Source organism: Colobus angolensis, unplaced genomic scaffold (genome assembly GCF_000951035.1).
Source record: "Colobus angolensis palliatus isolate OR3802 unplaced genomic scaffold, Cang.pa_1.0 Scaffold19, whole genome shotgun sequence".
Lineage (NCBI taxonomy): Eukaryota > Metazoa > Chordata > Mammalia > Primates > Cercopithecidae > Colobus > Colobus angolensis.
In genome coordinates this window covers 13,505-29,654 of record NW_012115043.1, presented here as the reverse complement: position 1 = coordinate 29,654, position 16,150 = coordinate 13,505, and the positions used below count along the sequence as shown (strand labels likewise).

Here is a 16,150-nt window from a genome sequence, read left to right as displayed (position 1 = left end):
CACACTGCTTTAAATGTGTCCCAGAGATTCTGGTATGTTGTATCTTTGTTCTCATTGGTTTCAAAGAACATCTTTATTTCTGCCTTCATTTCATTATGTACCCAGTAGTCATTCAGGAGCAGGTTGTAGAACACATTTTCATAGTCTCTTTGACCTTTTTTAATTCTAATATAACATATATATACTGGTCTGCATAGGCTAGATTGTGCTGCAATAACAACTTCTTTAACTTCAGGGAATTAAAACAACAAAATTTATTTCAGGCTTCTAATACCTGTCTGCTTATGATGTGTGATTTTGGCTCTTTGCTCTGTGTTGTCCTCATTCTAGTACTCAGGCTTTCAAAGTACCCACCTGTGGAATTTTGCAGGTGCTATAGCAAGGTGAGAGAGAGAATAGTTGTATCATACATTGTCTTTGAAAGTTTTCAACCAGAAGTAAATACATGTCACTTTTGTCGATATGACATTGGCCAAAGCAAGTCACATGGCCACATCTAACTTCAAGGGCGCTAGAAGTGCTATCTCACAATGTGTCTTGGACATGTGAAGACACAAGAATATTTGGTGAACAGCTTTCATGACTAACCATCAGGTGTTAAAAAAAAAAAAAAAACCATCAGGTGTTAAATGTTGAAATCTGGTAGGAGTGTAAATTAGAACTGCATTTATGGAGGGCAGTTTGCAGACGTATCAAAAGGATAGAAATATGTCTACTATTTGATGTAGCAGTTTCAGGTTTAATAAATTACTGAACAGACATGGTTCATACATTCATAGAGCTTATTTTATGGCGTGGGAGGCATGAGGGATAGCACCAGAAATAATTAAAATGAAACAGGTTAAGTGCTATGATAGAGAAGTATGTAGGGTGATACTAAAACATATAGAAAACATTCTCATCCTCTATTTTCCAGTTGACTGATCCTGTCTTCAGCTGTGTATAATCTGCTATTAAATCTCCCTTTGTTGAATTTTAAATTTCAATTCTTAGAATTTTTTGTTTCTAAAAGAGTAATTCTTCAAATCTGCTAAGTTACTTGTTATGGTTTCCTATCTCTGAAGATGTTTTCAAGCTTGTCTTTTATGAATAAATTGTTTTCTCAAATTATCTTATCATTTTGAGAATCTGCAAATCTTTTGGTAATGAAAATTAAAAGTTACATGGTTATAATTTATTAAAATCAGACAGTCTTCGGGGGAAAAATGGTCCAGATTGTGTATATAGATTATAACCTTTAAAAAATTGCTCCTAGTGAATATTATCAACTGATACACAGAAATTGTAAGATTTGAGTTAGGTGTATGGGATTATGACTGATTTTTAAACTTCTTTGTAAACTGTCTATGTTATTTTGTCGATTCTACTTTTTCGAGCTTTGTTGAGGTATGATTGACAAAACTATATAAAATTAAGGTGTACAGTGTGGTGATTTGATATATATTATAAAATGATTACCACAATCAAGTTAGTTAACATTTCTATCACTTCACCTAATTATCTATTTTTTTTTGGTAGTGAGAACATTTAAGATCTATTCTCTTAGCAAATGCCAAGATTATAATACAGGATTATTAACTACGGTCATCATGCTATATTTCATAGCTTTTAGAATTTAAAAAATGAGACTGGGCAACACAACTTAAAAACAAACCAAAAGTAATTATATTAATGGAGAATAATTTATTAATATAATTGGAGTTTTAAAAGATATTTACCCTTGTTTTTTTCATCAAAAAAGTTCTGATTTTCTATCACAGATCCAGTCAATATTGTTAGATGTATTACTTTTATCCTTCTTACCTTGATGATAGAAAGTTTAAACCTATGTGGAACCATGATGCACAGAGTACAAAAGGAAAATTATGCAAACATACATCTCCTTTTCTTCTCATTCTTTTTCCTTTCTTGTATGAGCTAGGTTCACATCACCTCCAGAGCTGGGACAGAGTTAGGAATGCACAGATTTTTAGCATTAGGAGGGAAGAAGAAAATAAAGAGAAACATACTTTTTCTTTGAGAGTGTATTTTCTGCTAGCAAATACTATGCCTCTCAAGAAGAAAACTGTACTTAATAGGACCAATGATATTTAGCATTAAAAAATGGTTAAACTCTTCATAATACTTTTTGGAAAATGTCTTTTAGGAAGAAGAAAGGCGTATGGCATCTGTTTTAGCCAAAAAAGAGGAAGAGAAGAAGCGGGAAAGTCATAAACAATCTTTGCTTAAGGTATTTTCTCTGATGTCTACGTGGATGTGTGTGCACACATAGACACACATACCCCAAAACTGGCTAGCTAGTCTACTGGAAAAGTGGTTTCTTAACTTTGTAAGTTTTTTATTCCTATCAACAGAATGTATGCACCCCTAAAAGTTTTACAAATTATTATCTATACCTAAACCTGTACTTAAGAAATACAGTATGATATACATTATAAAATAAATGCAAAAGCTAGTTTTAAAAGGAAGAGATGAAAAATAAATATAATTGAAGTTATAATACTTTTAGTTCATACCAGGGCATCATCTTGTGTATCCCATGGCATATTCACTTCATTTTGGAATGTACTGTAATTGACTGTCATCTTTACTGATATATTTAAATGAGCTCTGCTATGTTTTTTTTAATGATAGCTTTTTAAATTTAAAAAGTTTATGATATAGAAGTGATAAAGATTTTGTGGAACTTAGGAATGCAAATTTGTTTTAAACTGGTTTTAAGTGATTTAACAGATGTTAATTTCCTTAAATAAAATATTCTCTTTTAAATATTTTATATTAACATCACAAAGTATAAGTAAAGACAGCTTAAAGTTTATAGTTCATAATATGTATCATGCTATGTTCTAAAATTAAGGACATCACCCTGATTATCATTACTCATTCATGTTCTATATAGATGCTTTTCTTTTTAAAATTAAAATGGCACTCAGAATTCAAAAGAAATGACTAGCCAGGCAAGGTGGTATGTACCTGAAGTTTTAACTACTTGGGAGGCTAAGACAGAGGATTGCTTGAGTCCAGGAATTAAGTCCAGCCTGAGGAAAATAAGTGAGACAAAACAAAATGTCACTAAATAGGACTGTTTAGTTACGAGGTTTACTCCTTATATTTATTTTTAGTAAGGGGAAAGGCATGGGAGAATCAGGAGACCTAGGTTCTAGCCCTAGCTCAGATTTGGAATCATGATACAACAGACCCTCAGCATTTGCTGAGGATTGCTCATGCAACTCTAGATATTGATGATTAAGAAAATGGGATGGACATTCTCAGCAAACTAACACAGGAACAGAAAACCAAACACTGCATGTTCTCACTCATAAGTGGGAGATGAACAATGAGAACACATGGACACAGGGAGGGGAACATCACACACCGGGGCCTGTCAGAGGGTCAGGGGGCTAGGGGACGGATAGCATTAGGAGAAATACCTAATGTAGATGACGGATTGATGGGTGCAGCAAACCACTATGGCATGTGTATACCTATGTAACAAATCTGCACGTTCTGCACGTGTATTCCAGAACTTAAAGTACAATTTAAAAAAAAGAAGAATGCAAAAATAAAAGAAAAAAAGAAAATGGGATGGATTGGGTACAGGAAGAGTGTATAGATACTGTCTTCTGCCTTGTTGCTTTTCTATCTTTTTATTTTCCTTGTAACCTTAAAAGTGAAGGAAAGTGAAACTTATGGCATATACTGGTGTGGTCTTGCCTGGACGTTGAAAATAGACTCAAATGGCAGAAATTGGAATTTGGCACCTTCTAAAATATTTGTCACTTTAGCACAGACTTGGCCATTTATTGGCACCTAGCTATTAGAAACATAATTGTTGCTGATACCCCAAATGACTCTGTGATCTTTACACTTTACTTTGGGTACCCCCTTATGCCTTGCAGAATCTCTAGCATTCTCTAACCTTTCTTTTGCTTCTTTTTTTTTTTTCCTCCATAGATGCCCAGAGCCCTTATGTGTCCTCCTGGCCAGCCGTTAATCCCCACCTGACATTAAGACAGGCTATACTCCTGTCTTAAAATGTATCTTCCCTTTTCCTGGCCCCAGTAAAATTAATCATTCTCTTAGTCAACCTGGTAATTATCTGATTTTAATAACCCAAATTAAAGAAGCTTAACTTTGGCACTAATATAGGAAAACGTTTGCATTTTCAAAGACTATCTTGTTATAAATTTGTTAACATACTCAGTGGTCTAAAGATATTTTATGCCCTTTTTCTAAGCACTGCTATATCTACCTCATTCCGAATATTTCTTTTGCCTACCCCTACCAGCCAGAAATTCAAATGCATGAAGCCAACGTGAGAACCGTCATCCATTAACTCACCGCCCTGGCCTCTTTCAAAGTGGCCTTGATACTGAGTTAAAAAAAAAAAAAAAAAAAAAAAACAGAGTTGCTTAGATTAAACATTGGGTTGACATAGTCATCAGCAAGTAACTTAAATAGAATTCCTTAAGGTAAGAAGCCTTTTTATTATAGAATAGGGGGAAATGTTTTTATTTAAAAATCGCAGATTTCTACTTGCTTTATGTAAGGAGCACATGCATAGAATGTCAAAAAGTCCCCAAAGTATATGCATATTAAATATAACCCGCTGAATTGTGCACACAAATTTGAAACACCAAAAAACAGAAAAAAAGAAAGCCAGGCCCAAAACATTTTTTTTTTTGAGATGGGGTCTTGCTGTGTTGCCCAGGCTGGAATGCAGTTCACAGGTGTGACCATAGCACACAACAGCCTTCAACTCCTGCAAGCAGTCCTCCTGCGTTAGCCTCCCAAGTAGTTGAGATTTCAAGTATGCACCACTGCGCTCCCCCAAAAAACATTTTTAAATCAGAAATAGAACTTTTAAAACTTTAGTTTTAATTAAACAAGCCATATCACTTTTTATTCCTATCTAATGTCATGCATACATGCTAAAATCTTAGATAACCAAAAATTACTCAACTATATGCAAACAGGTACAACTACAAAGAATTATTCTACATGTACTGAAGGAGTGGACAGAGAATCTTCCTACTAGCCTTCTCTGGCTCCAGGGCCAGCAGGTGAAGAGGGGTCAGTGTCACACTCAGCTGATTTTTCAATGCAGGATTGTAGTCTTAGTAAAGAGGAAAAGGAAAGTCTATTTTCAGCATTCTGATCTAATTGATAAACTGTAATTAAGTAGTATCTTTTGATAATGGAAACTTTACCAGAATAGGGAATTTTTTTCTATTAATGTATATAAATTGAATAGAAACGTTTCAATTTAGCACAATTTCTTTCAGTAGTCTAGATCTGCTTTTTCACAACAGGGTTTCTATGAGAGGATTGAGCTCCAATGCTGTAAGTCAGTGGTTCTCAAAGTGAGGTCCATGAACTAGCAATATTAGAATACTTAGGAGCCTGGTAGAAATTCAAATTCTCAAACACTATTCCAAAAACTCTAAGTCAGCAATCGTTTTAACCTCCAGGTGATTTGAGGTACCCTGAAATTTGAGAACCACTACCTTAAGGCATCCATTGCTTATAATGAATTAATTTCTTTCCTATTCATCTGGAATGGTACTAGTTATCTAGAGACACTTCAACCCAGTACAATTTCTTTTAATAGTCTAGAGAATAATTTTTAAATTTCAGACATTATAATTTATTCTGAGAAACTTGGAACATTGATCAACTCCTTCCCTTCCACCCTCCAAGATTATTTCACCTTACCAGTCTTAATTATTGAGTAGAAAAACTAAAATATCATTAGGTTTTTCTTACTGTGTTAGAGGCATATAAATTTCTGTTTAAAACTTCAGATAACATTAAGTATGTAAAAATTTCTGTGAAATTAAAATTTCAGATTTTGAATTTTTAATCTCTAGTTGGTTGTATATTTATTTTTAATAAAATTAAGTTCCTAAAGAGCAATAATTGTTTGCATATTTTTTTCCTTTAGAGTGTTAGATGATTATTGAGATTTTGGATGCAGAGAGTAAATACAGGCTCTTGAATCTTGCTTTAGAATGTATTGGGTATCTACTTATAAGGAACAGGTTCCTTTTTAAAGTATTATAAGAAGGTGCAAACAATATGCCCCTTAGATGTCACTTCTGCTACAAAAATTGCATTATATAACTTTTGTCACAATTAACTTTTTAATAGGAGAAGAAAAGGTTAACAATTAACAACGTAGCTCGACAGTGGGACTTGCAACAACAACGAGTAGCCAATATTGCTACAGATGAAGATAGAAAAGATTCTGACTCTGCTCAGGATCCCTGTCAGACTGATGGAAGCACCCTCTCTGCATTCCTAGAGGAAACAGGGTATGCAATGGTATTCTTTCAAGATACGAGCATCTTTAGATAATTGAATTTGGAGTGGGAATTAGAAATCATTTTACATATAATTATTTTAAAAGAGTTTTCTTAAGAAAACTTGCTGAAATTAGAAATTAAGATGGAAAAATTGAAAATATAAATCTTACTATAACACTCTCCTAATACAAAACCCTTCATAGGGCATTTCATATTTTTTATAGGGAAAAGTCTAGATTGCTTAATATAGTCTATGATGTCTTTTGCCCACTTCATCTCTTTTATCCCATGCCATCAACCATGTTCTTCTGCTATTGCAGCATCACTGTCTTTTAGTTCAGTTACTTCCTACTTCAGAACTTTTCTTATAGGAATAGTGTTTTTCTGCCCTGACACCAATCACTTCCCTGCAGTATTTCTCTGATCCCACTCTAGCTAACTTCAGCTCACCCATAGAGGTCTGAAGTTTAAAATTCACGTCTTCCAAAAAAGCCTTCCCTAACTCCAAGTTGGTAGATAGTTGTTTCATGTGTGTCTTCCCCATTAGAATGTAAGCTTCATAAGGAAAGGAATCCTGCCTGATTGACTTGACTCCTGCTGTGTCCTCAGCAGCCAGCACAAAACCTTACTCTTTAATTACTCGTAGTAAACAACAGGGCATGTAATCTGAAAGTTACTCCAGCTGTGATCTGTACTTCTATTCCAGTGGCTCACAACCTCTTTTCTTCTATGATACATTTATCACATGATAACATATCCCTAGGTTTATGAGCAATGCTGAGTGCATTATCTAGACTCCACATGTTTCTCTTCCTCTCAGAAAAGCATATTGGAATCAAGTAAATTCAGAGTGACATAAAGCATCTATATCTTTATAGTGCATGTATAATTTAAATATATATTTGTACAGCTGCCCCTCAGTATCCACAGGGGATTGATTCCAGGACCCCTGCAAATACCCAAATCTGCAGATACTCAATTCCCTTATATACAATGGGATAGTATTTACATATAACCTACACTCTTCCTGCCATATACTTGAAATCATCTCTAGAGTACTTAAATAGTATCTAATACAGTACCTACACGTCACTCGATTTGCATGGATTTGTTATAGTGCTCAGCATGTGGCAAGTTCAACTTCTGCTTTTGGAACTTTGAGGAATTTTTTTCAGATATTTTTGATCCATTTGGTTTAATCTATGGATGCAGAACCCACTGATACTGAGGGCTGACTATATTTCCATAATTTTAAAATAAAGCCTAAAAATCAAAGATAGAATACGTTTCAATTTTGTTTAATTTGATGAAGCATATGTGTCTTATTACCTTAACTAAACTCTGATTGAAACACCTTTTAAAATTAAATATAATATAGCTTTTACTTCAGGTTTTTAGCTGGAATTCTTTAAGCCTTTCATATGCAAAAAATATATAGTAAAGGAAGTAATTTGAGTGACATGAGAATAATGTTTTGGAAATTGTCTGCAGTTAGAGTCTAACATATATTTAGGCAAATATGCTTTTTAACTTTTAGCTATAGAATTAACTTATATCAGTGTATTTCCTTCAGCTCACTTGGGATCCACATGTAGACCTCCTCAGCTCTTTCAGCTACAAAAATAAAGCAAGAATAAAAATTCTAATGAAGTGACAATTTATATAACTAATATACCATTCTTATATAGCCCTGGAGTGGCTATTTAAATGGCAAAATATAATTTTACTTGGTTAGAACTATAACACTTTATAATGTTAAAACTTTATAGCGTTGGGCTTTAGATTTATGAAATAATAAATGTCAGTTCTATTTCTAATTTCTTTTTAAAAAATTATTTTTTTCAGTTTCAAGTTTATCCAAGTAATCTGGAATTTTTTATTCTAAAATTATAGTAAGGTTCTAAAAGTCCTTCAATCCATCAATTTTTTTTTTTTTTTGGAGACGGAGTCTCGCTCTGTCACCCAGGCTGGAGGGCAGTGGCACGATGTTGGCTCACGGCAACCTTCGCCTCCCAGGTTCAAGTTATTCTCCTGCCTCAGCGTCCTGAGTAGCTGAGACTTTACAGGTGCCCACCACCACACCTGGCTAATTTTTGTATTTTTAATAGAGATGGGGTGTCACCATGTTGACCAGGCTGGTATTGAACTCCCGACCTCAAGTGATCCTCCTGCCTCAGTTTCCCAAAGTGCTAGGATTGCAAGCGTGATCCACCGCACATGGCCTCAAACTTATTTTTATACACAGTGTTAGATAAGGGTCTAACTTGATTTTATTTCAATTGACTAGTCAATTTGCTAATAACGTTTTAAAAATTAAACTATTCTTCTGACCAGGCATGGTGGCTCACACCTGTAATCCCAGCACTTTGGGGGCCGAGGCAGGTGGATCACGAAGTCAGGAGATCGAGACCATCCTGGCTAACACAGTGAAACCCCGTCTCTACAAAAAATACAAAAAAGTTAGACGAGCATCGTGGCAGGCGCCTGTAGTCCCAGCTACTCGGGAGGCTGAGGCTGGAGAATGGCGTGAACCCGGGAGGCAGAGCTTGCAGTGAGCCGAGATCACGCCACTGCACTCCAGCCTGGGTGACAGAGCAAGACATCGTCTCAGAAAAAAATAAACAAAATAAATAAAAATTAAACTATTCTGTTTTCACGAGAATGCCATCTTTATCTCACGTTAAGATTTTGTAAATATGTGCATATATTTCTGGACTACCCATTTCACTTACCTGTTTTAATGCCAACACCAGACTCTTTTGATAATAGTAATTTCATAGTAAGTTTTCACAACTTGTAGGGGAAATAGGTTTCCACTGTTCTTTTCAAGTTCAATTGTCACACACCTATTCTTCCATATGAACTTTATTTATTTATTGAGACAGGGCCTCATTCTGTTTCGCAGGCTGAAGTGCAGTGGCGTGATCTTGGCTCACTGCAACCTCCGCCTCCCGGGCTGAAGCAATCCTCCCACCTCAGCCTCCCTAATAGCTGGGACTATAGGCGCATACCGCTATGTCCAGCTAATTTTTGTAATTTTTGTAGAGGTGGAGTTTTGCCATGTTGCTCAGGCTGGTCTTGAACTCTTAGTCTTAGGCTCAAATGATGTGCCCGCCTTGACCTCCCAAAGTACTGGGATTACAGGCATGAGCCACTGTGCCCAGCCTCATATGAACTTTAAAATCAGTTAACCTAAATAGAAAAGAAATGGTGAGAATATTGTTCAAATCACACTTAAGTTTACTTATTAATTTCAGAAGAATTAGCATTGTTATAACAGTAGTGACACTTTTTTAAGAAACAGGTCTTGTTTGATATTCAGAGGGAGCTAACTGGGAAAATGTTGAAAGACTGAAGGAAAATTCTGAGGAACTAAATGAGGTTAGAGACCATGAAATTATAGCAACTTTAGCCTGAATGGTTGAGTGAGTTTATTCCAAGAGCGCAGAGTAGCTAAGTATAACAGAAGAGAAGCTAAATGTCTGATAAACAACAAAGAGACAAGGGATCAAAGGCAAGGAATAAAAATATTCAAGTGTGATGATAAAGGAAAAGATAGAAATGATGGGTCAGATAGTCTAGGCGAGATTTTAAGGAATTAAAAAACAGAAGGTTGGCAACAGATTGGAAGAAAATTTTGTTTCTGGGACTGGAAGTCTGATTAAAGTTGCAGATGAGGAGCATATAAAGTAAGAGCATTAAAAATGAGATGGAATTGTGGGAATTTATGGTCAAAGTAAGTTTTTGAGGTTAAATATTTTAGAGGTAGAACACATTTAAGTAATGAAATCTAAGCAATATGGAAGCCATTATTGTGGTTATCAGAGTGGATTGTTGGAAAAGAGTAGAAGTGAAGATCACCAGAAGAAAGAAGATCTGTTGAAGTCATTATTGTAGATATTGAAGTTACTGATGGTAGAACAAGGTATGGTACGGTACCAGAGGCCATGCATCCTGTTCTCTTGTGACAGGGCTATTCACTGTTTAAGTTTTACTAGTTTTGGCAGCTTCAGTGAATGCAGGAGTATCTTTTTTATTAAATGACTCTTTTATCTGGCAAAACTATCTCTGATCAGTGGATTGCAGACTATTAACATGACTTTCATGACATTTTGAACTTTTAAAGTGGCATATGGCCAAACATTTTATGACCCTCTAAAATAATTTAAAATCATAGGGTCTTTATGGTCTCAAAAACAAGCAAGCTGTTCCAAGAGAAAGAGGAAGTATCTGTTAGTGAAAATTGTTGTGCCTTATGCTTACTGCCAAGAGTTTCAGAATTTTTATTAGGAGTTCCACAAAGTCATTAGCTTTTAAGAAGGAAGCATAGAGAAAGAGTTTGGGAGAGATGGGAGAAGAGATGTGGAGGTTCAATGGAGAGGATGTAAAGAGTAATGATGAATCATTAGGAAAGGGATCCACAATTTCTGGCAAAAGATTTACTTTCTATGAATATATGTTTAAAGTGTCATGGAAACACTATTACATCCTCTTAGTTTGACTCTTTTTTTTAATGACCTAAAAACTAGCAAGCTGAGTAGCCACAGAAGATATTTATACATGAAGGTAGAAAAATAAAATTTTATGACAGATAGTATATAACTCGTAGGGATTATAATGCAAAATCAGTTACTTATAACTTCTACTGGTTGTAGATTTTTCTTCAGTTTAGTTTGTAGTTATCTGATTCCTGTAAAATCTCCTAGAACTGAAATTTAGAGATATTTCTAAAAGAACTTATTATATCTTGCATTTTGTCTAAACAAGGAATTCTTAACCAGAGCATTCAGTTTGACTTTTTGAACTGTAAGTCCTTATTTTACTTGACCTCCTTTTGAAACTCCTCATTCACCTGATTTTCCTTTTATGTATGTGGCTACTCTTTTTTTTTTTTAAGTGGTATTTTACTGGCTCCTTTTCTACCACATCTTTAAATGTATATTATGCAGTTTTTTAAATTTGTAAGATTTAGATATACTACTTGCTATAATAGATGAAGATTCAGCTTCCTCACCTCTTTTCCTCCCAAAACTGTATATCTATAGTTGCTTTATTGGTAGCTTTTGTAATATGTATCTAAATCTCTATTTTTTTGTTTCATCCACTATAGGCAATAGCCCTCAAGTCCTCATTTGTAAGATGAGTCTATCCTTTTTATTTTTCCCACTTTGTACATTGCAACTTCTATCAACTGTACTTTTGTAATTTTCCTTGTGATTTCTTCTTTCATCCAATGGTTGTTTAAGACTGCAGTGTTTAATTTGTGAATTTTCCAGATTTGTTCATTGTGGTCAGAGAAGATATTTTGTAGAATTTAATCTTTTTAAATAGATTGAGACTTGCTTTTGGATGAACATATGGTCTATCCCAGAGAATTTTCCATGCGTACTTGAGAAGAATATGTATTCTGCTGTTGTTGGGTGGGGTTTTCTATACATATCTGTTAGTTGGTTTTATAGTGTACTTCAAGTCCTCTGTTTACTTGTTGATCTTCTGTCTAGTTGTTCTATCCATTATTGAAGGTAGAGTATTGAAGTCTCCAACTGTTATTGTAGAACTATTTCTTCTTTCAACTTTGTCCATTTTGCTTCATATATTTTAGGTGTTAAGTGCATATACCTTTATAATTGTTATACCTTCCTTACGGATTGACCAATTTTTCAAGATAAAATGTTGTTCCATGACTCTCATAAAAATATTTGATATAAAATCTTTTTTACATAATATTAGTAGATACTCTGGCTCTCTTGGTTACTGTTTGCATGGGATATCTGTTTCTATTCTTTCCATTTCATCCTATTTGTGTCTTTTAATCTTGTAGAAAGCATATACTTGGATCTTTAAAAAAAAAAAAAATCGGCCGGGCGCGGTGGCTCAAGCCTGTAATCCCAGCACTTTGGGAGGCCGAGACGGGCGGATCACAAGGTCAGAAGATCGAGACCATCCTGGCTAACACGGTGAAACCCCGTCTCTACTAAAAAATACAAAAAACTAGCTGGGCGAGGTGGCGGGCGCCTGTAGTCCCAGCTACTCGGGAGGCTGAGGCAGGAGAATGGCGTAAACCTGGGAGGTGGAGCTTGCAGTGAGCTGAGATCCGGCCACTGCGCTCCAGCCCGGGCGACAGAGTGAGACTCCGTCTCAAAAAAAAAATATCCTGGCTGGGAGTGGTGGTTCGCACCTGTAGTCCTAGCACTTTGGGAGCCTGAGGCGGGCGGATCACCTGAGGTCAGGAGTTCGAGACCAGCCTGGCCAACATGGTGAAACCCCATCTCTACTAAAAATATGAAAATTAGCCAGACGTGGTGGCACCTGCTGTAATCCCAGCTACTCAAGAGGCTGAGGCAGGAGAATCACTTGAACCCAGGAGGCTGAGGTTGCAGTAAGCCAAGATTGCACCATTGCACTCTAGCCTGGGCAACACAGTAAGACTCCATCTCGAAAACAAGAAAATCCTTTCTGCTAATTTCTGCTTTTTAATTTGAGTAGTTTAATCTTTGAAGTCCTGATAAGGAAAGACACATGTCTCCCATTTTGTTATTTGCTTTCTATCTGTTGTATATCGTTTTTGCTTCCTCAATTCCTTCATTGCTTTCTTCTTTTGTATTTAGCTGATTTTCTTAGTGTACCATTTTTGATCCCCTTCTTGTTCCTTTTACTATACATTTCCTAGCTGTTTTCTTAGTTGTTACCCTGGGGATTACAATTAACATTTTAATTTAGCTAGTTAGAATTAATACCAATCTAGTTGTAATAGTATATAAAAACTTCGCTTCTATTTAGTTCTACTCCCTTTTCTATTTTCAGAAATTACATCTTTAAACATTGTGTGCACATTATAGATTTATAATTATTTTTTATGCATTTTTCTTTTGAATCATATTTTAACAAAAGGAATTACCGCCTAAAAATTCAGTAATACTAGCTTTTATTATGTACCTGTGTAATTACCTTTCTTGATGTTATTTATTTCTTCATATGACTTCAAGTTACCAACTAGTGTTCTTTAATTTCCAGAGAACTTCCTTTAGCATTTCCTGTAGGTCAGGTATACTAACAATAAACTCCCTCAGCTTTTGTTTATCAAGGAATGTCTTAATTTCTCTCTTATTTGTGAAGTCCAGTTTTGCCATATATAATTCTGGGTTGACAGGTGTTTTTTTTTCTTTCAGCACTTTAAATATGTCATCCACTACCTTCTGGTCTCCATGATTTCTGATGAGAAATCAGCTGTTATTCTTATCGAGGATCCCTTGTCCATTATGAGTCACTTCTCTCTCACTACTTTCAAGATTGTCTGTTTATTTTTGTCTTTCAGTAGTTTGATTATAATGTGTCTTGGTGTGGATCTATGAGTTTATCCTAGTCAGAGTTCATTGAGCCTCTTGGATATGTTGTTTTATGTCTTTTATCAAATTTGGGGAGTTTCTGGCCATTGTTTTTTCAAATATTCTTTCTGCTTTTTTTTCTCTCATGTCTGTCCTTCTGAAACCCCCATTATGTTTATGTTGGTATGCTGGATAGTTTTCCTGGTTCTGTTCATTTATCTTTACTGTTTATTTTCTCTCACTCCTATGTAATTTAATTGACCTAAGTTTACTGATTCTTTCTCCTGCCTACTAAAATCTGCTGTTGAAACCCTCTAGAGAGCTTTTTAGTTATTGTACTTTTCAACTCCAGAATTGCTATTTGATTCCTTTTTAATTTCCATCTCTTTATTCTTTATTTGGTGAGACATCATTCTCCTGGTTTTCCTTAGTTATTTCAGCGTATTTAAAATAGGTGACTTAAAAGTTTTTGTCTAGTAAGTCCAATGCCTGGGCTTCCTCAGACACAGTTTCTGTTCATTTCTTTTCTTCCTGTGAGTGGGTTAGACTTCCTTGTTTCTTTGTATGCATCGTATTTTTTGTTGAAACTGGACATTTATGTGACAACTCTGGAGATCAGATCATTCCTCCCCCCTAGGGTTTGTTGTTGCTGCTTGTTGTGATTGTTGTCTTCTACTTGTTTAATGACTTTCCTAATTATTTCTGTGAAGACTATATTATTTATCATGTATACCCACTGAAATCTCTTTTCATTAGCTTAGTGGTCAGTTAGTGATTTTCAGAGATTTTCTTAAATGCCTGGAGAAAAAAGGAAAAAATAAACCTCTCCCAGCCTCTATAGATTGGTTCTGTTTTGAGGCAGTCTTTCACGGCTTATCTAAACAGTTTGCCACTCTGCCTTAACCTTCATTCCTGCTTGTGTAAAACCTGAAGATCAACCAGGGGTTAGGTTTAGGGTTAAGATTAGTGTCTTCTCAGGTCTTTTCCAAACATGTGTCTGACCCTGGACATGCATGTGGCCTTTTAGATTCCCTGGACTCACAGGAGCTTCTCAAAACTCTATTCTCCCAGACATCTCCTTCCCTAGCCTCTTCCTTCTCAGCCTTTTTGATTTGTTTGTTGCTTGCTGCAGCTACTATCCCTTGTCCAGTGTGGTGGCAGCTAATACATTTTTGCCTTTCAATACTTTCAACAAATGCCACTTAGAAGCCACCTCAGCCCTAGGGAAGCTCCAAGGCAAGTGATCCAAAGGCAAGCCCTTGAGCTAATCCTTCAGAGAGTCAACAAACATGTCAAAACACACAACTGCAGTTTTTTGAGAATATGCTCTATATTGCTTCGTCTGTTGCCAGCAGCCTGTACCAGGAATGTGGGCTGTTCAACTTCAAGGCCACCACCAAGCTGGGGAGTGGGGGGTGGTAACAGGGTAAGTTAAAATGCTTCAGAACTCTCTTATTGAAATTCAACAGTTTTTCTTTTCTTCATTGTTTCCCTGGTTTTGTAATTTATTAGATTCTAGATTTCTGAAAAAGTTGATTTTGTTTTTGGGGGTTTTTTGTTGCTAGCATATTTGTTGCTTTTGTGGAGGGATGGAGTGTTTTGGAGTTCCCTACACTAGCATTTTTGCTTTCTCTATGGGATTCCAATTTGGCTATATTCTATGAGCTATACTTTTACGTTTCAAGATTAATATCTGTTCTATAATTATAAAACTTTGTCAGTTGGTAGTATTTAAAACTTGAAAACTGGTAAACAGTATTTAAGTTTCTATAATATAACAATCTTTTACTTTATGGTAAAGGAATAAGGTATGATTATGTCTCCTTTTCTGCTTCCTAAGCCACTCTAAGGATAGTCATAGCATCAAATTCAAATGGACCCCTCTTCATTATACCTTAAAAGTTGTCCAAACCCATGCCACATTTTAGTTTGTTTCATATTTGAGCCATGCTTTTCATATATAGTTTGTTTTTTTCTGGAGTTTCTGATTGCCTTTTAAAAAAATTGAACAAAGAAATTTACTGCTGTTTCTACATTTCTGACTTCTAGAATCTACTCTTTTTGAAGCCTGTCCCTGTAATCTAATTTAGACTCATCATTTGCTTTTGACCATTCTTTATAGTTTATCATTTTATATCATATTGTTAGTAGCCTTTGATTTTTTCTTGTATTATGTGTCTTTCTGATATCTTCAAGTATTTCTGTCCTCTCAACCTCTTGATGGTAGAGTTCTTCGGGTTTTGGTCCTGGGCTGTCTTTACACTCTCTGCTTTCCCCCTAGGCAGTCTCCTACATGGCTTTGACTTTAAATACCATTTATATACTGAAGACAAAAATATATACCTGTTCCTTTATGGTTTACCTACTTAGATTATGTTTAGGAAAACAATTCCTTTACCACATTGAAATTTTAAAAACATTCTCCCTTTTTGTCTTCCTAAAGGTTTAACATTTGGCCTTTTTATATTTAACTTTTTATTATACCAGTAATTGATATTTATATTTGAGGCTAAGGTCTGA

General features: G+C 35.3%; 1 protein-coding gene across 1 annotated transcript in view; it reads left to right on the top strand.

The window, feature by feature from the left end:
* LRRC49 (leucine rich repeat containing 49) overlaps positions 1-16,150 on the top strand; it is a gene marked incomplete at its 3' end in the record, with an annotated part of 168,338 nt that overhangs the window by 140,181 nt on the left and 12,007 nt on the right. The window contains exons 11-12 of the mRNA XM_011940552.1: positions 2,147-2,230; positions 6,151-6,314. Coding sequence (XP_011795942.1) covers positions 2,147-2,230; positions 6,151-6,314 — 248 coding nt within the window. The remainder of the gene's footprint in view (positions 1-2,146; positions 2,231-6,150; positions 6,315-16,150) is intronic.